The sequence below is a fragment of the Thalassophryne amazonica genome, chromosome 17, assembly GCF_902500255.1.
Source record: "Thalassophryne amazonica chromosome 17, fThaAma1.1, whole genome shotgun sequence".
Taxonomy (NCBI): domain Eukaryota; kingdom Metazoa; phylum Chordata; class Actinopteri; order Batrachoidiformes; family Batrachoididae; genus Thalassophryne; species Thalassophryne amazonica.
In genome coordinates, this window is record NC_047119.1 from 8,645,456 (window position 1) to 8,671,807 (window position 26,352).

Sequence of the window (26,352 nt, forward strand, 5' to 3'; positions counted from 1 at the left end):
CAATTTTTAATTAATTTAAAAGTAATTTAACATATTTGAGAGACACAAAAACAGACTTATCATTTCAGTGCAACTTGTATCTCCCCAAATGCATTGTGTGTGTGTGAGTGGCAGTTATATTTTAATCATGAACACTACATTTAGACATGGAACACTTACAACTTGGAGGTCCAAATGATGCTCACATGGCTCTGCTGTGCCCGTCGCATCAGGGCACAGAGCATCTTGGGCAAAGCTCAACATATCAGCCATACTGGACAAGATATCAAGCTAAGCATGGAATGGGAGGGCAGAGTGGAGGGGTATAGGTTATGAAGTGTAAATCCATGCAGAAAAGAAAGAGAAATGGAAAATCTAGCTCATCTCCAAACACAAAATACGGACTTGAGTAACTCAAACATGCTTGCAGAAGTGAGGAAAAGAATAAACTCTTACAAAACAAAAACAAAAGGAATAAGGTGACATGACAGAGTAGATTGTCTCGTACCTCCTCCACGGTCTCCTCCACCTCTGCAAACACTGGCAGTGGCGAGCGTAGAGTGGCAGGGACAAATGCAGGAGCACTGCTGTCCCTGATGAAGCACGACGCCGACTGCGGATCCTCATCAAAATCTTCTTCCTCCTCATCACTGTATTCTGTCTGGGAAGCTCTGAGTGTGACAAGTTTGGGTTTTTTGGGCTCACGAGCAGGTGGTTGCGCTGATTGTCTCGCCCTCTTGGCAGAGCGAGAGGGAAATATTGGAAAGGAAGCGCCAGGGGTGCTTTCAGATGCAGAGGAGTGTGCATCCTCCTTGGCAGGGTAATTTAAGTGCTCAACAGGTTTAGGCACTCTCCCCGATCTTAAAGAAAAAAAAAAACATTACAAAACAGGACTTGGAGTCATTTTTCTGGATGATAGTTTAGATTTAAAAGAATTGTACCTGGTAGGTCTCTGGGGCTGAACAGAACAGTCTTCATCTTCAGAGGAGACGTCTTTGCTGCTTGTCTTCAGGTCATTTTCTGGCCTAAAAGGTGACGGGTCTTTATCAACCTGAAGGTGAGAGAAACCATGAACTGTGACAAAGTAACTGTACACAGTAGGACCTGATACGAGTTAGAAGGGCACTTTTTGTTGTCCATGTTTGAACTGAGTAATGAGTAGTAACACACACCGACACTTTTTCTGCCTCTTTAGCTGCTCACACAAAAACACAGTGCACTTGCAAAATTGTATTCTCATAGTCATGGTCTTGTTAGGAGAGACGGCATCCATCCCACTTTGGATGGAGCAGCTCTCATTTCTAGAAATCTGGCCAATTTTCTTAAATCCTCCAAACCGTGACTATCCAGGGTTGGGACCAGGAAGCAGAGTTGTAGTCTTACACACCTCTCTGCAGCTTCTCTCCCCCTGCCATCCCCTCATTACCCCATCCCCGTAGAGACGGTACCTGCTCCCAGACCACCAATAACCAGCAAAAATCTATTTAAGCATAAAAATTCAAAAAGAAAAAATAATATAGCACCTTCAACTGCACCACAGACTAAAACAGTTAAATGTGGTCTATTAAACATTAGGTCTCTCTCTTCTAAGTCCCTGTTAGTAAATGATATAATAATTGATCAACATATTGATTTATTCTGCCTTACAGAAACCTGGTTACAGCAGGATGAATATGTTAGTTTAAATGAGTCAACACCCCCGAGTCACACTAACTGCCAGAATGCTCGTAGCACGGGCCGAGGCGGAGGATTAGCAGCAATCTTCCATTCCAGCTTATTAATTAATCAAAAACCCAGACAGAGCTTTAATTCATTTGAAAGCTTGACTCTTAGTCTTGTCCATCCAAATTGGAAGTCCCAAAAACCAGTTTTATTTGTTATTATCTATCGTCCACCTGGTCGTTACTGTGAGTTTCTCTGTGAATTTTCAGACCTTTTGTCTGACTTAGTGCTTAGCTCAGATAAGATAATTATAGTGGGCGATTTTAACATCCACACAGATGCTGAGAATGACAGCCTCAACACTGCATTTAATCTATTATTAGACTCAATTGGCTTTGCTCAAAATGTAAATGAGTCCACCCACCACTTTAATTATATCTTAGATCTTGTTCTGACTTATGGTATGGAAATTGAAGACTTAACAGTATTCCCTGAAAACTCCCTTCTGTCTGATCATTTCTTAATAACATTTGCATTTACTCTGATGGACTACCCAGCAGTGGGGAATAAGTTTCATTACACTTGAAGTCTTTCAGAAAGCGCTGTAACTAGGTTTAAGGATATGATTCCTTCTTTATGTTCTCTAATGCCATATACCAACACAGTGCAGAGTAGCTACCTAAACTCTGTAAGTGAGATAGAGTATCTCGTCAATAGTTTTACATCCTCATTGAAGACAACTTTGGATGCTGTAGCTCCTCTGAAAAAGAGAGCTTTAAATCAGAAGTGCCTGACTCCGTGGTATAACTCACAAACTCGCAACTTAAAGCAGATAACCCGTAAGTTGGAGAGGAAATGGCGTCTCACTAATTTAGAAGATCTTCACTTAGCCTGGAAAAAGAGTCTGTTGCTCTATAAAAAAAGCCCTCCGTAAAGCTAGGACATCTTACTACTCATCACATCTTACTACCCCAGGTTTCTTTTCAGCACTGTAGCCAGGCTGACAAAGAGTCAGAGCTCTATTGAGCCGAGTATTCCTTTAACTTTAACTAGTAATGACTTCATGACTTTCTCTGCTAATAAAATTTTAACTATTAGAGAAAAAATTACTCATAACCATCCCAAAGACGTATCGTTATCTTTGGCTGCTTTCAGTGATGCCGGTATTTGATTAGACTCTTTCTCTCAGATTGTTCTGAGTTATTTTCATTAGTTACTTCATCCAAACCATCAACATGTCTATTAGACCCCATTCCTACCAGGCTGTTCAAGGAAGCCCTACCATTATTTAATGCTTCGATCTTAAATATGATCAATCTATCTTTATTAGTTGGCTATGTACCACAGGCTTTTAAGGTGGCAGTAATTAAACCATTACTTAAAAAGCCATCACTTGACCCAGCTATCTTAGCTAATTATAGGCCAATCTCCAACCTTCCTTTTCTCTCAAAAATTCTTGAAAGGGTAGTTGTAAAACAGCTAACTGATCATCTGCAGAGGAATGGTCTATTTGAAGAGTTTCAGTCAGGTTTTAGAATTCATCATAGTACAGAAACAGCATTAGTGAAGGTTACAAATGGTCTTCTTATGGCCTCAGACAGTGGACTCATCTCTGTGCTTGTTCTGTTAGACCTCAGTGCTGCTTTTGATACTGTTGACCATAAAATTTTATTACAGAGATTAGAGCATGCCATAGGTATTAAAGGCACTGCGCTGCGGTGGTTTGAATCATACTACGCAGATGATACCCAGCTTTATCTATCCATGAAGCCAGAGGACACACACCAATTAGCTAAACTGCAGGATTGTCTTACAGACATAAAGACATGGATGACCTCTAATTTCCTGCTTTTAAACTCAGATAAAACTGAAGTTATTGTACTTGGCCCCACAAATCGTAGAAACATGGTGTCTAACCAGATCCTTACTCTGGATGGCATTACCCTGACCTCTAGTAATACTGTGAGAAATCTTGGAGTCATTTTTGATCAGGATATGTCCTTCAATGCGCATATTAAGCAAATATGTAGGACTGCTTTTTTTGCATTTGCGCAATATTTCTAAAATTAGAAAGGTCCTGTCTCAGAGTGATGCTGAAAAACTAATTCATGCATTTATTTCCTCTAGGCTGGACTATTGTAATTCATTATTATCAGGTTGTCCTAAAAGCTCCCTGAAAAGCCTTCAGTTAATTCAAAATGCTGAGTACTAATGGGGACTAGAAGGAGAGAGCATATCTCACCCATATTGACCTCTCTTCATTGGCTTCCTGTTAATTCTAGAATACAACCCCTGGCAAAAATTATGGAATCACCGGCCTCGGAGGATGTTCATTCAGTTGTTAAATTTTGTAGAAAAAAAGCAGATCACAGACATGACACAAAACTAAAGTCTTTTCAAATGGCAACTTTCTGGCTTTAAGAAACACTATAAGAAATCAAGAAAAGAAGATTGTGTCAGTCAGTAACGGTTACTTTTTTAGACCAAGCAGAGGAAAAAAATATGGAATCACTCAATTCTGAGGAAAGAATTATGGAATCACCCTGTACATTTTCATCCCCAAAACTAACACCTGCATCATATCAGATCTGCTCGTTAGTCTGCATCTAAAAAGGAGTGAACACACCTTGGAGAGCTGTTGCACCAAGTGGACTGACATGAATCATGGCTCCAACACGAGAGATGTCAATTGAAACAAAGGAGAGGATTATCAAACTCTTAAAAGAGAGTAAATCATCACGCAATGTTGCAAAAGATGTTGGTTGCTCACAGTCAGCTGTGTCTAAACTCTGGACCAAATACAAACAACATGGGAAGGTCGTTAAAGGCAAACATACTGGTAGACCAAGGAAGACATCAAAGCGTCAAGACAGAAAACTTAAAGCAATATGTCTCAAAAATCGAAAAATGTACAACAAAACAAATGAGGAACGAATGGGAGGAAACTGGAGTCAACGTCTGTGACCGAACTGTAAGAAACCGCCTAAAGGAAATGGGATTTACATACAGAAAAGCTAAACGAAAGGCATCATTAACACCTAAACAGAAAAAAACAAGGTTACAATGGGCTAAGGAAAAGCAATTGTGGACTGTGGATGACTGGATGAAAGTAATATTCAGTGATGAATCTCGAATCTGCATTGGGCAAGGTGATGATGCGGGAACTTTTGTTTGGTGCCGTTCCAATGAGATTTATAAAGATGACTGCCTGAAGAGAACATGTAAATTTCCACAGTCATTGATGATATGGGGCTGCATGTCAGGTAAAGGCACTGGGGAGATGGCTGTCATTACATCATCAATAAATGCACAAGTTTATGTTGATATTTTGGACAATTGAAAGGATGTTTGGGGATGATGAAATCATTTTTCAAGATGATAATGCATCTTGCCATAGAGCAAAAACTGCAAAAACATTCCTTGCAAAAAGACACATAGGGTCAATGTCATGGCATAGGGTCAATGTCAATGAGCAGATCTGATTTGATGCAGGTGTTAATTTGGGGGATGAAAATTTACAGGGTGATTCCATAATTTTTTCCTCAGAATTGAGTGATTCCATATTTTTTTTCCTCTGCTTGGTCTAAAAAAGTAACCGTTACTGACTGCCACAATCTTTTTTTCTTGATTTCTTATAGTGTTTCTTAAAGCCAGAAAGTTGCCATTTGAAATGACTTTAGTTTTGTGTCATGTCTGTGATCTGCTTTTTTTCTACAAAATTAAACAACTGAATGAACATCCTCCGAGGCCGGCGATTCCATAATTTTTGCCAGGGGTTGTGGAATTTAAAATTCTTCTTCTTACTTATAAGGTTTTGAATAATCAGGTCCCATCTTATCTTAGGGACCTCAAAGTACCATATCACCCCCAATAGAGCGCTTTGCTCTCAGACTGCAGGCTTACTTGTAGTTCCTAGGGTTTGTAAGAGTAGAATGGGAGGCAGAGCCTTCAGCTTTCAGGCTCCTCTCCTGTGGAACCAGCTCCCAATTCAGATCAGGGAGACAGACACCCTCTCTACTTTTAAGATTAGGCTTAAAACTTTCCTTTTTGCTAAAGCTTATAGTTAGGGCTGGATCAGGTGACCCTGGACCATCCCTTAGTTATGCTGCTATAGACTTAGACTGCATTTAATCATTAGTGATTGATCTCTGCTCCCCTCCACAGCATGTCTTTTTCCTGGTTCTCTCCCTCAGCCCCAACCAGTCCCAGCAGAAGACTGCCCCTCCCTGAGCCTGGTTCTGCTGGAGGTTTCTTCCTGTTAAAAGGGAGTTTTTCCTTCCCACTGTCACCAAGTGCTTGCTCACAGGGGGTCGTTTTGACTGTTGGGGTTTTTACGTAATTATTGTATGGCTTTGCCTTACAATATAAAGCACCTTGGGGAAACTGTTTGTTGTGATTTGGCGCTATATAAATAAAATTGATTGACTGATTGATAGTTTAGCCGTTGTGAAAAGAGAATCCCAGTGTTTGTGTAAGTCCGGGACTAATCACACGTTGAATTTTTTTTTATTTCTTAGTCTGACCCAGAAGACAGGCTTCTCTCCATCTGCAGCTTAAGCTCTCTTGCAAATCACAGCACCAAAACCACACACATGCTCTCACTGTTTCATAGAAAACATGATGTGGGGTTCCAAATGATTTTGATAATAATTAGTGCCATTATGAAAGAGTAAACCAGAACTTGTATCCCAACCATCTCTTTAGAGGTTCCAGCGATCACGCCGTCTTCCTTTTCACCACCTTTGGGCTTTATGGACGGCTGTAGAGATTTTCTGCCCAGTTTCCTGCTCAGCGGCAGCTGCACTTTTGTTGTTCTGCTTCGTGAGAGCTTAGCTGGCTTGATTGCAGCATCCTGCTCTGGATTCTCACCACTGCAATTTTCAGGCCTGAATGTTAAGAAAAAACAAACAAAAATTAAAGCATTTTTCCACAAAAAACAACATGAAATACTGGGATCTGAATATTACCTATCTGAAACTGTACTGTCCTCAGGAAGAGCTGCTTCAGTGTCTTCAGGAATGCAGGCCTCCCCTGAGAGCAGAAGTGGAAAAAAATGTTCATAACTACTCAAATTCATTTTATCTGTAGAAAATTTGGAATTTCACTTGTCAATTATGGAATGCATTTTCAAACAAGATAACTCGAGTCGCACTGTGCTGGATATTGTGTGGTGAACTCCTCCTTACCTTCAGAATGACAATTGTCACCCATTTTCTTGTTCTTGCTGTTTGTCTTTTCATTTGTGGCCTCCTTCTTTTTCTTCCTTTTATGTTTTTCCTTGGGCACAGAAATTGAGGTTCCTTCCTCATCACCGACGTCTCCATTCTCTTTTTCTCCTTCCTCCTTTTCCAAGTCAAGGACTTCATTCTCTTTTTCATCTTCCTCCTCCACATCACTCAGGTTTCGTGCAGCTTTTTTGCCTGAGTGCATGAAAAAAAGACAATGATGGAATCTGCAAGAATCATTAAAGTACTCACATTGGCGCCAGTCAAGGCAGGTCTGGGAACATGTGCTGGTGCTGCGCTTCATCACAGCCACACAACCAGTCCATCCCCAATTGTTGAAAAAAGCATGCATGTGCCACAGCCAGGTGAGGTGTGGACGTCCCCTCGGTCTTATTGAGCCTCTGACAGCAGGATGTGGTAATGGTAGAATTTTTTTTTTTTTTTCAAATATGCTTACATTCACTTCCGAGATTGTGCACTGTGTAATTTGGGAGATATTTCATATAGGAAGTGGGTGACCATGACAAAAAAAACCCACCCCATGCAAAAAAGAAAACTGCAATATATACTGTAATTTTAACATCTTTCGAAATTTTAGAATGTAATTGTTTTGACTTCATGATTAGTTTTGATGAACCCTGCATTGAACACAACATTCAAGTTTATGATATTTAATGCTCCTGAATTGGTAGTACTTGTTTTAGAGCAGTCACAAAAGCTACATAAGTACTGATATTATTACAGCGATCATGCAATTACACATGTAATTTCAAGTCACAGCACTGCAAGTTGTAGTAAATCAAGTGTCATGGCCAAGCCAAAAACAAGATGTCAGGCTAAAGAATTTGATAAAACCTTTGACAATGGTTTATGTTTTTAAAGTTTTTGAAGAGAATGGCCTCCTCCTAAGTTCTGTTATTCACACAGTGTGACTGAAATAAAACCTTTGTGAAAGAATTGTGTTTATAAATTTTTTGAAGAGCATGGCCTCCTCCTAAGTTCAGTTATTCACACAGTGTGACTGAAATAAAACCTTTGATAATGGTTTGTGTTTTTAAAGTTTTTGAAGAGCATGGCCTCCTCCTAAGTTCTGTTATTCACACTGAATATTTACTGAAATAAAACCTTTGTGAAAGAATGGTGTTTATAAAGTTTTTGAAGAACATGGACAAACTTTACACACAGCGGAATAGCCAGATAATTGAAAATAGACCATACTTTGTTACATTCAAGGGGTGGAGGGTCATTTTCAAGATATAGAATTTTGATGCCAAAATGCTGGTATTAATATTGTGAATCATTTCCCAAGTGGATGTATTGAAATACTGACTTGTGATTTTACCACCCCCTGCTACCTCTGAGGTCCTCAACTCTCAAGCAGATGCACACTTGAGAAAAATGCTACATGCCCAAAATATCAAGGCTGATGCTTTCCACAGCACCAGTCATACTCCTCATCTAAGTCTCTCTAAGTAGGTGCTTGTTTGATACAAAGTCATTCCAACAATGTGCAAGGATCCTTTGAAGAGACCTAGTAGCAAAGACATCCAGTCGTTGCTTTAGGTCACTGGTTAGCTTCCAAGTCTCACAATAGACAGGTAGCACCTGGACCCAAAGACTAGGACCTTTGTTCTCCTGCAAAGACATCATCACCAAACACCTCTTTCCAACAACCTCATGACTCCATAAGCTCTTGCCAGGTGTTTCTTGAAGACTGAGGATTCAGAGACATGTATGTCACTGCCAAGATAAGCCACTCATTCTACAAGTTCAACACTTTCACCACATACAGATACACTTCTGATGGCTAAGTCCAGAAGTCATTAAAAGCCTGGTGCTTTGTCTTGATCAAAGACCATCACAAACCCAGACACTCTGATTCCTCAACTTCTCAGGTGCTGCAATCAAGAGTATCCATCGATTCCACAAATATCACAGCATCATCCACGAAGTCAAGGTCAGCAAACCTTTCCTCAACAGCAAAAGCACCCACGTTGCTGGATTCCGCAGCCCTACCCAACTCCCAGACTGAACAGTGTGGGAATCAGAACACACCCCTGACCAACACAGCTTTCACTGGGAAAAACTCAGAGTCTCTGCCTCCACTCCAGACAGCACTCACAGTGTCTGTGGACAGGCTGGCTATGACGTACAGCTACTTCTTGAGGATCCCACAAATTCTCAGGATGTCCCAGAGAGCAGTCCGGTCAACTCAATCGAATACTTTGCAAAAACCAATACAGGCCACAAGGAAGCACTACTGATATTCACCGTTGTGCAAATGGATCTTATTCAGGTGTGCTCAGTCTATCAGGAGATAACAAAAAACTGAATGAGCTAATCAGCTTCCAGCATAGCATTGAAAGATGGAAAATGTGCAGATTCGGGAGTCATTGATGACACATTAGTGTAGTGTAAAGATGGCTTCAGACTTAGACAAATGAGTTACAAACACAATAAGCACTGACAAACAGTTACCAGTCGCTTTTTTCTTGGGTTTTGTTGAGGATTTTTTCACAGACAATGATTTCAGCTTCTTCTTATTCTTCTGAACTTCCAAAATCTTCTCTAGCAGCTTTGAAAAGTAATGAATGTCCAGACTGCGCTTCTCTCCTAAAGTAAGCAAAGACATAAAATTGAGGGAAAAGTATCTACAATCACTGATGAATGGATCAGGAATATCAATAACCCAATGTTTAACCATGTATTTTCATAGAAATCTAAAATGAACGACAGGGATGTTTACTTACTGAAAGCTTTATCAACCCTCCAAACATTTTCTCGCTCTTCTTTTTTGAACTTGTTCTGAAAGATTGACATAATAATGATAATTGTATTTATATACTGCACTCTCAGGACAGGCTATTCAAAGTGCATGACAACAATTCAAATTACAAAGTAATTCAACACATAAAACCTCAACAAAAATTACAAAGAAGTACAGAAATAAAAAGCAAATAAACTTACGCACAAAAATATGTTAAAAATATACTCAACAAAAATATAAACGCAACACTTTTGGTTTTGCTCCCATTTTGTATGAGATGAACTCAAAGATCTAAAACTTTTTCCACATACACAATATCACCATTTCCCTCAAATATTGTTCACAAACCAGTCGAAATCTGCGATAGTGAGCACTTCTCCTTTGCTGAGATAATCCATCCCACCTCACAGGTGTGCCATATCAAGATGCTGATTAGACACCATGATTAGTGCACAGGTGTGCCTTAGACTGCCCACAATAAAAGGCCACTCTGAAAGGTGCAGTTTTATCACACAGCACAATGCCACAGATGTCGCAAGATTTGAGGGCGCGTGCAATTGGCATGCTGACAGCAGGAATGTCAACCAGAGCTGTTGCTCGTGTATTGAATGTTCATTTCTCTACCATAGGCCTTCTCCAAAGTCGTTTCAGAGAATTTGGCAGTACATCCAACCAGCCTCACAACCGCAGACCACGTGTAACCACACCAGCCCAGGACCTCCACATCCAGCATGTTCACCTCCAAGATCGTCTGAGACCAGCCACTCAGACAGCTGCTGAAATAATCGGTTTGCATAACCAAAGAATTTCTGCACAAACTGTCAGAAACCGTCTCTGGGAAGCTCATCTGCATGCTCGGCGTCCTCATCGGTGTCTCGACCTGACTCCAGTTCGTCGTCGTAACCGACTTGAGTGGGCAAATGCTCACATTCACTGGCGTTTGGCACATTAGAGAGGTGTTCTCTTCACGGATGATGCGAAGGAGATGTGTTGCACTGCATGAGGCAAATGGTGGTCACACCAGATACTGACTGGTATCCCCCCCCAATAAAACAAAACTGCACCTTTCAGAGTGGCCTTTTATTGTGGGCAGTCTAAGGCACACCTGTGCACTAATCATGGTGTCTAATCAGCATCTTGATATGGCACACCTGTGAGGTGGGATGGATTATCTCAGCAAAGGAGAAGTGCTCACTATCACAGATTTAGACTGGTTTGTGAACAATATTTGAGGGAAATGGTGATATTGTGTATGTGGAAAAAGTTTTAGATCTTTGAGTTCATCTCATACAAAATGGGAGCAAAACCAAAAGTGTTGCGTTTATATTTTTGTTGAGTGTATAAGCCCCAGCAATTTATGCATAATTACAGCAGGGTTAGAGAAATATTTTTTGACCTTACTGATCAGGACCAGTAGCACTAATTTTGTTACTGATCCTCCTGGTCCAAGGTAGTGGCCCTGGGTAAGCTCAGAACATTTCCTTTTGTGTTGAATGTATATAAAGGTAGAAACATTTTTTTTCATGATCCTCTGCTTTTATGTGAATGTACTGTGCACATTATACTTCACTATTCTGTTATTCTGGCCTTGTGCTTGTCTTCTGCAGCCCAAACAACCTTTACTCTTGTTACTTAATTCACTTGTCTGTTCTTGCTGTGTGAGCTCTCTAATATCTCAGATTTTTGGGGGGGCAACAATTATATCTATTGCTTCTCAGACTACTATGATGAAAATTTTATGAATGGCTCAGGGGTCTGCAACCTTTTCTGTCAAAAGAGCCACTTTTGTCCCGTCTTCCACAAATAAAATTCTTCTAGTGCCACAAAACATATTTGACCTTTAAAATAATGAATAAAGATAACACAGCTAATAATGTTTTTCTATATACAGTTCAACTATATGTTTTGAATTGTTCTTCTGAATTGACGTTTTAGGCCTGACCCAGAACAAGAACGGCGCCGTTCTCCATCTTTTGTATTCTGAGAAACCAGCTTTTCTCAAGAAAGTGTGAAATTTTGACTCACTGTTGAGAAACGATGGTTTCTCAGAATGACGCAATATATTTTTTTTTTTTTGAGCAGGGTTCAAAACATCTCAATCGCTCCTTGTACCTTCCCCAAATAAGTGGGCACACAACCACTCAGTATTTTATCTGACAGCCTACTTCAAATCAATGAAGAGTGGCTAATACGGGGTAACACGACAGAGGTTCTTAGGTCAATTTAAAACTATCACGGTGCTTTTGATTCAACTATGAACGTTTGTGTTTGACCAAGATAAAGCATTACAGAAAACACAAAGCAGGAATGTGCATCTCAGCATCAACACAACAGGAGAGGCTGAGTTACTGCAGTGTTGCATAAATGAAAAAAGGGACTCTTAGTTAGTTCTCTCATATGCAGGTCAGATGATGATTTTGAAGACAGAGAAAAGAAAAAAAAATGTAACTATGTGCTCACATTGATAAATCATACAATAAATACATTTATATAAATAATTAGAGAGTGTGTGTGTGTGTGTGTGTGTATATATATATATATATATATATGCATATGAACACTTACCTTGATCTCTGATCTTTTTCTGTGAGGCAACAGTTGAGAAATCATGGAAAAGTCTGTCCCCACCATGCTAATGGCCAGAAAAAACATGTCTGTCTCTAAAGAATGGAGTATAAGGAGAAAAAAATTAGAATTCAAAACAAACTGAAGACTGAGCAATTTGTAATATTGCAGGCCTCATCTCCACCATCCATGACAGATGGTCTTCAACACAAAAACAACTGAGTTTGGGCTGTGTCCAACTCCACACTGCTATGTACAAGGGACAGAATTTGAGAGCAAAGGAGGCTGTATGGTCCAAAGGAGTTGTATTTAGTCACATAATTAGTCATTGGTGTATTTTTAGCATAGTATGAAATAAACAAGTGTGACAGTTTCTGCACCACTTATAACCGTTGCGCACGGCCAAAACAAAACCTAAAAGAGGTGCATGACAACTTTAACATATACGGTAAAATATGACTGGCAGTATTCCACATATAATGATGCTTGGTGCGTGTGCAATTAATTCCACTTAAATAACACACATCACATATCCATGTACTTTAACAAAAACTTCAAAAATAACTGTGTTATTAGATGTGATAATTTAATTCTTAAATACATAAGCAGACTCGGCTCATAAAACAACACATTTATTTAGAATAGAATAGAAATTTATTGTCATTGTGTACACAATGAAACTTCGTTTTAGCAGCATCTCTTCAGCACATCATAAAAACAATATATCATAAAAGAGCAACATATCACATTTATTTATCAGCACACCACAGCTGCTGAAATGTAGATATTCGTGGTGGACATGACCAGATTATCACCATTATTTGGACAAGGTGTAATGTCCGGCCTGCTGCTGCTAGCATGAAATATAACACTCATCTTTTACTAACTGCAATTTTGTATTAAAAATGAGCCCACGTCTTTTTCACTGCTCAAAATTTATTAGGAGTGATTTTATTTTAATAAAGACCATAAAGACAGCAGGGCAATTCCACCGTAACTGGGAGGAATCAACAACATTAATTTAGCAAAAGAAGAACTGTTAAAACAGCATTATTTTCCAAATTGAACTCAATGGCACACTGCATGTAAACAGAAATTTCATTCCATTTTTCACTTTGAATTTTCAGCATATTTGTACAGTAGTGTTCAGAGTAATAGTAGTGCTATGTGACTGTAAAGATTAATCCACGTTTTGAGTATATTTCTTATTGTTACATGGGAAACAAGGTACCAGTAGATTCAGTAGATTCTCACAAATCCAACAAGACCAAGCATTCATGATATGCACACTCTTAAGGCTATGAAATTGGGCTATTAGTAAAAAAAAACAGTAGAAAAGGGGGTGTTCACAATAATAGTAGCATCTGCTGTTGACGCTACAAACTCAAAACTATTATGTTAGGTATAGGTGTTAGATAGGTGTTTTTTTTTATTTACAGAAAGCGTTTGACACAATTAACCATGGAATACTATTAAGTAAACTGCAGAAATATGGAATCAGAGGTCTGGCATATGAATGGATAGCTAGTTATTTACAAAGCAGATTTCAGTATGTTCAATTCAATAATACAAATTCTGAACTCAGGGATGTCACATGTGGGGTGCCGCAGAGCTCAGTGCTGGGTCCTTTGTTGTTTATAATCTATATAAATGATATAAGTTGGGTGTCGAGTTCACTGAGATGTGTCCTTTTTGCGGATGATACAACTGTGTTCTGTAGCGGTGAAAATCTTGAACAGCTTCTGGACATAGTGGAGAAAGAACTGGAAAAATTTAAGGTTTGGTTTGACGCTAATAAGTTGTCACTCAACCTTGGGAAAACTAAATGTATTATATTTGGAAATAAACAGGCACCCAAATTTAAAAATTTAACTATAAACAATAAGGAAATTGAGTTAGTAACAGAGAATAATTTTTTAAGTGTTATAATTGATAATAAACTTAGCTGGAAACCACATATAAATTATGTGAAATCAAAATTGTCAAAAACTATAGCCATTTTGTATAAAGCCAAAGACCTACTGCCGCAAGAAGGGTTACTTACTTTATATCATTCTCTGATGGTATGGAACAAATGTTCAAGAGGTTAGAATGAGTAGTACCTTAGTGAGATTTAAGAAACTACTCAAAAAGAACATTATGTCTAAGTATCATAAAGAAGCAAATATAAATTGATTTATATGGAATGTTCAATTTATAAGTGGGACTTATTGTATATTTGAATGTGTGGGTATGTATATGCGTATGTAGATATATAGATATGGGTAGGTGTATATGTATATAAGTGACTGTGTATATGTATGTATATATTTATGTTTGTAAAGTATATACGTATGTATATAGGTATATGTGGCACAGCCCAAGCAGAGGGTCACCCCCAAGAGCCTGGTCTGCTTGAGGTTTCTTCCTTATAGGGAGTTTTTCCTCACCACAGTTGCCTAGTGCTTGCTCTGGGGGTTGGTAAGGTTAGTCCTTACTGGCGTAAAGTGCCTTGATTCGACTTTCTTATGATCTGGTACTATATAAATATAAGTGAATAGTATATTGATGTGTATGTCTGTGTGTCGACGTAGTAGTGAATTTATATTTATGTAAATATGACTGATTAGAATTGTTGGACTTGTACTAGCAGGGGTGGGCGCTAATAAGCTTTGCTTCAGCCCACACCCTTTCGGACTCAATAGTTTTGTCTGTGTTTGTTTGTGGAATTGTTCATTTTTTTCTATTTGAATATTTTGTGTGCCGAATTAAAAAACTTTGTCACTTTGAAAAACTTTGTCATGTTCAGACTGCTTTTTTAGCAATCCTGTGAATCACTAAACTAGTATTTAGTTGTATAACCACAGTTTTTCACGATTTCTTCACATCTGCGAGGCATTAATTTTGTTGGTTTGGAACCAAGATTTTGCCCATTTACTAGTGTGCTTGGGGTCATTGTCTTGTTGAAACACCCATTTCAAGGGCATGTCCTCTTCAGCATAAGGTAACATGACCTCTTCAAGTATTCTGACATATCCAAACTGATCCATGATACCTGGTATGCGATATATAGGCCCAACACCATAGTAGGAGGAACATGCCCATATCATGATGCTTGCACCACCATGCTTCACTGTCTTCACTGTGAACTGTGGCTTGAATTCAGAGTTTGGGGGTCATCTCACAAACTGTCTACGGCCCTTGGACACAAAAAGAACAGTTTTACTCTCATCAGTCCACAAAAAATTCCTTCATTTCTCTTTAGGCCAGCTGATATGTTCTTTGGCAAATTGTAACCTCTTCTGCACGTCTTTTATTTAACAGAGGGACTTTGCGAGGGATTCTTGCAAATAAATTAGCTTCACACAGGCGTCTTCTAACTGTCACAGCACTTACAGGCAACTCCAGACTGTCTTTGATCATCCTGGAGCTGATCAATGGGTGAGCCTTTGCCATTCTGGTTATTCTTCTGTCCATTTTGATGGTTGTTTTCTGTTTTCTTCCACGCGTCTGTTTTTTTTTGTCCATTTTAAAGCATTGGAGATCATTGTAGATGAACAGCCTGTAATTTTTTGCACCTGCAAATAAGTTTTCCCCTCTCCAATCAACTTTTCAATCAAACTATGCTGTTCTTCTGAACAATGTCTTGAACATCCCATTTTCGTCAGGCTTTCAAAGAGAAAAGCATGTTCAACAGGTGCTGGCTTCATCCTTAAATAGGGGACACCTGATTCACACCTGTTTGTTCCACAAAATTGACTGACTGAATGCCACACTACTATTATTGTGAACACCCCCTTTTCTACTATTTTTTACAAATAGCCCAATTTCATAGCCTTAAGAGTGTGCATATCATGAATGCTTGGTCTTGTTGGATTTGTGAGAATCTACTGGTACCTTGTTTCTCATGTAACAATAAGAAATATACTCAAAACCTGGATTAATCTTTTTAGTCACATAGCACTACTATTATTCTGAACACTACTGTATATGAATCACAATCTATGCAATTGAATGGTTGCAACGCAAAATGGATGTGAAACTTCACATGTTGTTTTACAAGTCATATATCTCTGAAAGTAAAATACCTAGCCGTTTCATATTTATAGAAATAGTAAGACAACCTGTGATAGAATAGTAATGCAATCAAAGACCTTGTCATCACAAAATTTTTATTAATTCAAAAACAGAGTAACTGATGCAACATATAATGTAACTGATGCAACAGTGGTTTTAGCTTAACCCAACATTCACTCATTAACTGTTTGCTTATCCCAGTTTTTACATCTCCTGTTAAGTCTATCCAGTCATTCAAATGCCTTCTGCATAAAGCATTTATAAAGTACGAGTAATGAAATAAATACACTGTTAACAGACTAGCATTCACATTTATACAATTACTAGTTATCTTCCCAACTGTCAGATAAACATAAAATCATTGAAGCATGATCTCTAGACCTATAGACAGTAGGCAATAATTGTTCATTCTTAAAAAGGAAAATCGGCTCTGAGGTAACATTTTCCGTGGAATTGCCCAGCAGCCCAGTGACGTCACAGCACCTCAAAGGATTGTGGGACAAGCTCAATGATCAGTAACTGTCTTAGTTTCATGCTGATTCTTGTGGTGGGATTTTTTAATGTTTTTTAAAGCTTGTTAAAATTATGTCCAGAAGTAAGTGTGCTGTCAAAATTAAGACAAACCATGCAGCGTCATAAGTGAATCTGTCATGGTCTGCCTGCCTCTCTCCTTCCCTTTTTTAACCTCTTGTGTGTAGTTTGTTTTCCTTCCAGGTGGCGTGCTGCAGAGCCGAGGAACACCTGCAGCTCATCTTCTCCTCGCAGCTGACTCACATGAGGGCTTGATCAGGAGCCGGCTACTTAAACCCCGGCTCTGAGCTCAGTGTCTGCCAGAGTCTTTGTTCCACAACCCTGACCAGCCAGATTCGACTCTTCCGTGAGCCTTCCATGATGAATCTGTGTCCTTGACCACACCAGATTCTACATGTCGGCATTCCTGCCACTTCCATGCGCTCTGACGTCTGAGCTTCCCGTAGCTCATCTCCAGGTAACCTGGCCATCTCTAATTCCCATATTAGAGCTCACTGATCCTTTTGTGTTTCCAGACACTTTCCTGCGCAGCTCCCACGCTGCTCTCTGCACGACATCACTTCGGAACTCATCTGCTCTCTGCCTCTGAAGCGCACAGCTCTGCCCACGTTCAGTTAAGTTCCTGCATGGCTGTGAGATCCCGTTCTCACACTGCTCCTCTTTGTGACTGTGCATGACTAAGACCTGTTTCCAAGAACTGGTTCCAAGAACTGTATGAGCTCTGATGCAGAACAGCTAAGAACTTTCCAAGTTGTTCATAAAGTCAAGTTCTGCTTAACTGGAACTGGGACAAGACGTGCAGCATCTGACCTTTGACCTCTAAAGATAATTCATGAACTGTGAACAATTCCTGAATAGAGAACCTTATTTCCAAGACAGTGAACTTTATTCCTGGACCTGAGAACATTCCTGTCCAAGCCTTCAGTGAACTGCTGTGGTTCTTGCTCCCAGTGTTTGAGTCCAGCACTTTGTAACGGTAAGGTTCCATCCGGACCACTAACCACAACAGAACCATCATTAGAAATGTTGCGGTTCAAAAAGCACTTGTGGGTACTTTCAAAGATGGTGTTTGTTTATTTATTTTTATTTGTTTGTTTATTTATTTTATTTAGTGTTTTTGGTCATGCCACAGCTGCGATCCCACACACACACACTTTCTGTTTTTTCCTGTTCTTCCTCTCTCTTGCCATGATAAGTTCACATTTCAAGCTGACAATTTGTGGCTGAATGTGGGCTTGCAGAGAGCGAGATATGAGGCAGAGCCACCTGTGAATAGGGATGGGACAATCCGATCCCGACGTAATTCATGTAATGGAAAATACCGATCCAACCCGCGACATTTTCCGATACCAGAGAAGAGCCGCTGTGAATCCTCTCAACTGCTGTTGTTCGCTCTCTGGTTGTTTTTTGAAGCAGGGCTGTTTGAGAGAGCTCTCTTCCACAGTGTTCTAGCTGCGGTTAGCGGCAAATTTGTGCCCAGCTCTCGGGTTCAAATTGTCTATTTGTTGAGCATGGATTTTCCAAAAAATTAACTGAATTGTTGTTGAAAATGTGTGCAAAAAAAGTTAGCCACTTCACTGTCCTGAGGCTGTAAAACACCATGAAAAGCCAGCTCAGCATGCAGCCAAGGAGGACAGTGAAAGGGAAAAAGTCTCCATTAAAATCCTGCACGTGAGCGTCTGTGATGATGCATTTATTTTACAGTTGGAAGGCTTCGTGTTTCCCAAAAGTTTGAAGTTTGCGCAGCACAAAAACAGCAAGACAGAAAAAGAGAGAGAGAGAGAGAGAGAGAGAGAGAGAGAGTGCTGTCTTTCCTGTTTAATTCTATAAAAATAAGGCTATAAAAAATAAAAGTACTTAATTCTTTCACCAAAACATCAAATCTAGGCTTTCAACTTAGATACACCTTCTGGCAAATTGTAGCTCAACTTTCAGGTCTCCTTTTTAAGAAAATCCTCATATAAAATCAATAATAATAATATTAAAGCAAACACAGCTTTGGTATCGGACTGGAAAAGTGTCAGTATCTGCAGATATCCAAATTCGGGTATCGGGATCGTGCATCCCTACCTGTGAACAACTCAACGTAGCGTGCGAATAATAGTTGTGCGTACAAAGGTTTTATGTCAGATTTCGTTTGTTTTGGTATTTTGGTTTTACATGCACATTTGGACCTATCAGTATGAATCCTAAGCAATGCTTGGGTCATGCAGCCGTGGGTTACAGAGTGACTGAGATTTTGTTTTTCTGTTACGGCTGGACTGTCTGTTGATTGTGCGAAACTTGTTTTTATTTCAACCACACCTATTAATGATGCATTATTAGTGGTCTGTTTTTGCTATTCAAGTCTAGACCCCTAAAATTGAATGATCACTAGCTAGCATAAAAATATGGCACCGCATTATGTGCTGCTTTGTGCCAGTTAGAACACAAGTCTCTATAATTCTAAAATTAATAAAATTTCTACCTTCACTGGACCAGGGTTTGCAGTAGTTTGATTCCCTATAGCTTGAGTAAGTTGTAGTAGAGCCTCGCTCAAAGACTGGTTCTTTATCCTGTGCTGGGTTTGGACCTTTAGCTCTCTGGACCTCCACCATCAAACTGAGACACAAAGAGAAGATGACTTCAGGGTGTGTTGTTCCCAAAATGTAAATTTCAAAATTCAGTTGCCTCATCAATGACCTCTGTTCATCGATCACCAGTGAGCCATCTTCTGCAACTCTGACCCTTGGAACCATGAGAGGCTCCTCCTGTTCTTCCTCTTCCTCCTCCCTCTGGCTGGATGTTTTAGGTAAAACATCAGGTTCCTGAGCTCTCTCTGGTGACCTGTAAGTTGTTACACAAAGTGTATAAGCCTTCAATAAGTGGTTTTTACAAAGGATAGTATTATTCACCCTTATATAATTTGCAGATCCACTAGGTATAAATGTTGAAAACATCTGGCATTTACTCAGAAGAACTAGTAGTTTAGATTCAGGGGGAATTATTTTTAAAATGCTAATACAAGTAGGGCTCTATATCATTTTTCAAAACCTGATAACACACATATCGTTGGAACACCACTACTCGATATGCATCACATTATCAATACATTTAAGTAGTTAATATTGCATATATAAATTTGTGTAATGCAGCTATTTAGCAGTTTAATTGTACTGCTTAATGTGTGTTCTATTAGGATTTTCCTTTGCACATTTGCATCTTTTCTTTTCTTGACCCCATCCCAAACTGATTTCACAACTTAAACATCTCTTTGATAAGATTACTAACCACAATAACCTTAATTATGTTCAGATTCATGGCTTCCAAACGGACCTGATTTTAAAAATAGAAAACCAGGCAGAAACAGTTATGCTCAAGCTGAGATATTGGTTCACATCCCACCTCAGATAACGTGACATGTAGATGTCCTCTTGGCATTTCCCAGTCGTGGGGGTTGTCATCGCTGACACACCCACTTGTTGGCTCATACCCAGAGAAGTGCACCTCATGGCCAAGATATCATCACATATAGTTGATGGTCTCTCACAATTCAATCAGCATGCCTCTCCCAAGTCTTTCAAAGTAATGGTTAATTTGACAATGTCATGACACTGATATGGCTCCTCTAAAGACACCTTGTGTCAATCAATCTCCTTCTAAGCTTTGCATCACCAAAAACTTGTATCTAGGGACCTCAGTCTCATAAGGTCTCCATCTCAAAGGCCAATGAACCAGAGACATGAAAGTTACTGCCAAGATAAGTGAAATTCTTTACAGCTTCAACACTTTCAATACATGTAGATATACTGCAAGAACTCAATGAAAGTGTGAATCAATGTGTAAAATGAAGGGAAACATTGAATTGGTAGGGGGAGGAGACAGTATTGGGACTGGGACTTAGTCCTGATCCCGAATAATCACAAACCCAGACTTCTCATGTGCAGCCATTGGCACCCAAGATGCTGGTCTCCACAACCCTATCCAATGCTCAGTCCATGCAAGAATGGAACACAGTAGGAGGCAGAACACATTCCCGATGAACTTCAGAACTGAATGGGAAGACGTCAGAAACTAAAGGGCTAGCTGCCGGCAATCACAATAGCATCTTATTTGTAACTCTTACTTTGTTGCTGAGAAATTTACATTATATACTATATTTATATATAAGCGGCCGAGATGAGCTTCCTCCGCAGGGTGGCTGGGCGCTCCCTTAGAGATAGGGTGAGGAGTTGGTCACTCGGGAGGAGCTCGGAGTTGAGCCGCTGCTCCTCCACGTCAAAAGGAGTCAGTTGAGGTGGCTCGGGCATCTTTTCCGGATGCCCCCTGGACGCCTCGCTGGAGAGGTGTTCCGGGCACGTCCCACTGGAAGGAGGCCCTGGGGAAGACCCAGGACACGCTGGAGGGACTACATCTCTCGGCTGGCTTAGGAACGCCTTGGGGTTCCCCCGGAGGAGCTGGGGGAGGTGTGTGTGGATCGGGAGGTCTGGGCGGCTTTGCTTGAGCTGCTTTCGCCGCGACCCGACTCCGGATAAAGCGGAAGAAAATGGATGGATGGATATTATATTTATATTTGCAAATTGGTTTTTACTTTCACTTTTGACACTCTGTGTGCTTCTGTCAGAGAGGTGACCAAGAACCTGATGGTCACTCTGTCAGAGCTCCAGCATTCCTCTGTGGAGAGAGGAGAACCTTCCAGAACGACAATCATCTCTGCAGCAATCCACGAATCAGGCCTGTATGGTAGAGTGGCCAAACGGAAGCCAGGCACATGGCAGCCCACCTGGAGTTTGCCAAAAAGCACATGAAGGACTCTCAGACCATGAGAAACAAAATTCTCTGGTCTGATGAGACAAAGACTGAACTCTTTGGTGTGAATGCCAGGCATCATGTTTGGAGGAAACCAGACACCATCCCTACATTGAAGCATGGTGGTGGCAGTATCATGCTGTGGGGATATTTTTCAGCAGCAGGAACTGGGAGACTAGTCAGGATTGAGGGACAGATGAATGCAACAACGTACAGAGACATCCTGGATGAAAACCTGCTCCAGAGCGCTCTTGACCTCAGAATGGGATGACGGTTCATCTTTCAGCAGGACAATGACCCTAAGCACACAGCCAAGATATCAAAGGAGTGGCTTCAGGACAACTCGGTGAATGTCCTTGAGTGGCCCAGCCAGAGCCCAGACCTGAATCAGACTGAACATTTCTGGAGAGGTCTGAAAATGTCTGTGCACTGACGCTCCCTATCCAACCTGATGGAGCTTGAGAGGTGCTGCAAAGAGGAATGGACAGAACTGCCCAAAGACAGGTGCACCAAGCTTGTGATATCATATTCAAGAAGACATGAGGCTCTAATTGCTGCCAAAGGTGCATCAACAAAATACAGAGCAAAGGGCATGAATACTTATGTACGTGTAATTTTATTTTTAATAAATTTGCAAAAAAAAAAAAAAAAAAAACTTCTTCCATGTTGCCATTTTGAGGGAAAATGTGAATTACTCCATTTTGGAATAAGACTGTAACACAACAAAATGTGGAAGAAGTGAAGTGCTGTGAATACTTTCTGGATGCACCGTACTTTGTTGCCTTGGCTTTTATTAGTTTTAGTATGGCCAAGGCAGTTGGTCACCCCTAAGGTGACCAACTCAGAGGAGGTCTATGGTGGACTTGGTGGACAAATGGGACTAAATCCTGTTAAGAATGATCTTTCAGGTGTCTTATCTGGCATAGAGCGCTGTTTAAAACCACTTTAGTTGCTGCAGTCCAGGTGTTGACCCTTTTCATTATTATAACACTCCTTCCAGTTTGTTGAGATGATGGTTTGCAACACCAATAAAACAGCACCTCCACCTGGAGTTCAGCTCCAATACCATAGAGGCCTGCTGTATTCCAAGGCCTCAGTTGTTCCACAGAGTTCAACAATTTACAAAGGGGATTTTAAATAATAATAATAATAATAATAATAATAATAATAAATGAACTTACTCCTCCCTTCCTGGGGAAGGTGGAACCACAGTCTCATTCTCTGGCACCAAATCCTCTAAAGCAGACCTGCAAAATTTGGTCATATGACGGAAGAAAAGACAAACATTCAAACAAGAACTGAACCAGCAAGGTTGACTTTACACTCAAGCAGTGCAGTAAAACTGAACTTCAGTCAGATGGTAAAACAACAATTACAATTTGACATAGTGCTGTGCACTGTATATCCACCACATAAATATCAGGATTGTTGTTCAGACACCTCCAGCCTTGTAATCTACCTCATAAGATTTAATTGCTATACCCTAGTGGAGGTGATTTGGATTCAAAAAGACAGATGTCGCTCAAAGATGGTAATGTCCAAAATATGTCGGAGATCTGTTACTGTTGAAACCAGCTTGATAGTGAACGTATTTCACCACCTGCAAATGAACCACGGCAACAAATACAAAGAATATGAAGAGCTTCAAGACTCAGAAAAGCCAAAATCAATGAAGGTGCCTGCACAACACACTAGGTAACCTTTATCTGAGCCAAGTAATATTTGCACTTGTGATCATTTTTACTTTAATGTTTAGGTTTTAAGGAAACAAGAACCATTTTCCTTAAACATTGTATCCACTAATGCCATTAGTAAGAAAAAAATGAATGACTACTCGTACTATAATTTTTCCTAACACATTTTGAAGACTATCATCTCACTGTTGTTTTCATCAAAGTCACAAAAATAAAGCAATATTATGTTATGTCCATATCATGCACCCCTACTTGGATGTTAAACAAAGCCTGCAGTTATACAAATGTCAACAACTGTGCGGAAAAGGTACTTACGTCATGGGGTTAGACAATGGCAGATAATGGATAAGGTCTCCCATGGTCATTTTGGTCGGATCCACATCCCAAATCTTTCCATGAGAATGAACTTTCTTGAGTTTCTGAAAATAAAGTGGTTCAAAATTAATACAATTTCACTAGTTTTAAAATGTGCATCAATAAATAGATTTTCTGAAACAAAGACAGTGGTGAGGACAAAGAGAAGGCTGTCTGGAGATTCCGGGCCTACCTTGTCTTTGTCCAGCTCACGTTTGAGCAACTTTTTGATCTTATGGGCTTTTATCATCTTCTGAACATCTGATGGGTCATTCAGGAGTCTACTTAAGGAGAGCTCCGGCAATGACACTGAAAGTCTGCTCTTAGAAGACACTATAGTTCTGGCTTTCTCTGATATTTCAGTAGCTCCTTTGTCTGGTAGAACCAGTGGGACTGTGTCTACTGGTCTGGAAGGAATAACTTTAATTTGACGACTGTCCAGTTTTTTGTTTGTGTCCTCAAGTTGATGGGCTGGTTTGAGTAAGTTCTCAGGTAGAGAAACAGCTGAAGATGCTGAACTGGCAGCAGAAGTGGTGGTAGGTTGAGGTTTGGTGTTATCTTCTGAAAGACCACAGTGGCTTGGGGATGGGAGACCCTGTGGGGCTGTGATTCCACCCTGGCTGGAAGTAGATGGCTCATCATGGTCTGAACTATGAACTTCCAATGCAGATTCAGAGACTGTCTTGACAGGAGACTTTGGCGTCCTAGCGAGTGCGGGTGTACGACCTGTGGCCACTTTGGGCTTGATGCTAAGCCGTTTCCTTCTCTGCACGACAGCTGAGGTGCTGGTGCCTTCACCATTTTGATCACTTTCATCCCTGAGCACAGAGATGAACGAGTCAATGGAACAAATATCAACCGCACAGACGCTTGTATTCAGCTTTAAAATGACTGCATATATTTTCATGCCACATTTAACTGTTCCACTTAACAAGCTATCAGCGTTGCTTGTTCATATTATCAATCTGTCTTTTACAAAGGTGGGCCTTTTGTAAAGTAGCTAATAGCAGTGTTCAGAGTTGATTTACACTATTGACAGGTTTTACCTGAAATTTCAGCCATGTGCAAATGAAAAAGATGATTATTTCAGTTCACGGTTAAACGGCATACAATCACCAATGATATGGATGCTCAAAGAGCAAATACCCACTTTTTGAGTTAGACAACATGGGCTTCTTTTCTTTATATATTTTATAACACAAGGTTTTGTCTAAGCTGGGGCGCAGGGGTGCTGCGCCCCATACTCTCGGAGTGTGCGCTCTAACCAAATGTCGATTAAGCCCCAAGTGCCAAGCACTTACACTATTAAGTGTTGGGAAAAAAAAAATCGATTATATCAGAATCGGAATTCTTATTCTTAAAAAAAATGTCAAAATGGAAAAAAGACAACAACAAAAAAAAGACAGAAAAGCAAAGTTGTTGATAGGATTGGAGTTAAGTTTGCTGAATTCAATGTATTCATCATGGCAGGAGGACACGGATGTGTTCTTGTCATGTGGCAAAGAAATCATTGGCAACTGAAAACTCTCCAGACACGTAGCAGCCACAGCCTTCACAAATCGTAAAAAAATAAATTAATGAATGAAGTATAACTGATTTGTTTGATTTGTAGATCAAATGTGTGAAACAATGTAAATGACACTACTGATTCAAACAGATGACAAAAAACATTATGTTAAACAAAAAGAAAAGAAAAACAAAAAGACTTGTTAGTTTTGTTTATCCCCAGTAAATAAATAAATAAATAAAAAAATCAAAATCAAAAATTAAAGATATTTTATGCTAACTACTCACCTGGATGCCAGAGTTTTTTCTGAGGGGTCAACAACAGGTTCGTCTGTCACCACGACAGCAGCGGTGGTGCCTTCACTGACCTCTCTGGGCGTCTCGGTGGTCTCATGATTAACTTTTGTACTGCTTTCCTGAAGGGTTGTTGCAGTTCTTCCTGCTGCAGGTCGACTGACATTTGGCCGAATACTTATTCTTGACCGGCGAATCATTTTGACCTGCTCAAACACAATGGCGAAGGTGCATCACTACTGTATCAGTACAACCTACTGAATAGTTGAAAATGAAACAAGCCGAGACAGTTGATGTCTGTGATTAAAAAAATGTGCATCATTTTTTCACCAAAACTGGAGCAACTTTAACTTTTGACCCCTGTACAAACTGAAACTGACCTTCGTCACCATTTTTTGCCATTTTACCCCATAACTCCATGGAATTTAGTCATAGCTGGTCCAAACTATACCTTTTTGTAATCACAATGATCAGACAAATAATGTGGTATATTTTTCAACATGACTGGAGCATTTTTTTTTCTGATGAGAAAAAGATTGAACTCTTTGGTGTGAACACCGGGCATCATGTTTGGAGTAAACCAGGCACCATCCCTACAGTGAAGCATGGTGGTGGCAGCATCATGCTGTGGGGATGTTTTTCAGCAGCAGGAACTGGGAGCTTAGATATCAAAGGAGTGGCTTCAGGACAAATCTGTGAATGTCCTTGAGTGGCCCAGCCAGAGTCCAGACCTGGAGAGATCTGAAAATGGCTGTGCACCGACACTCCCCATCCAACCTGATGGGAGGTGCTGCAAAGAGGAATGGACAAAACTGCCCAAAGATAGGTGCACCAAGCTTGTGGCATCATATTCAAGAACACCTGAGGCTGTAATTGCTGCCAAAGGTACATCAACAAAATATTGAGCAAAATGAAACATGTTTAATTTTTT

At 40.0% G+C, this 26,352-nt stretch overlaps 1 protein-coding gene across 1 annotated transcript in view; it reads right to left on the reverse strand.

Annotated features, from left to right (window-relative positions):
* zgc:162472 (uncharacterized protein LOC553495 homolog) overlaps nucleotides 1–26,352 on the reverse strand; it is a 66,206-nt gene that overhangs the window by 38,541 nt on the left and 1,313 nt on the right. The window contains 15 exon segments of the mRNA XM_034192977.1: nucleotides 160–270; nucleotides 488–839; nucleotides 921–1,033; nucleotides 6,338–6,527; nucleotides 6,609–6,672; nucleotides 6,828–7,061; nucleotides 9,345–9,479; nucleotides 9,617–9,671; nucleotides 12,199–12,293; nucleotides 19,253–19,386; nucleotides 19,468–19,611; nucleotides 22,755–22,820; nucleotides 23,583–23,686; nucleotides 23,815–24,439; nucleotides 25,416–25,627. Coding sequence (XP_034048868.1) covers nucleotides 160–270; nucleotides 488–839; nucleotides 921–1,033; nucleotides 6,338–6,527; nucleotides 6,609–6,672; nucleotides 6,828–7,061; nucleotides 9,345–9,479; nucleotides 9,617–9,671; nucleotides 12,199–12,293; nucleotides 19,253–19,386; nucleotides 19,468–19,611; nucleotides 22,755–22,820; nucleotides 23,583–23,686; nucleotides 23,815–24,439; nucleotides 25,416–25,621 — 2,628 coding nt within the window. The 5' untranslated portion in view covers nucleotides 25,622–25,627.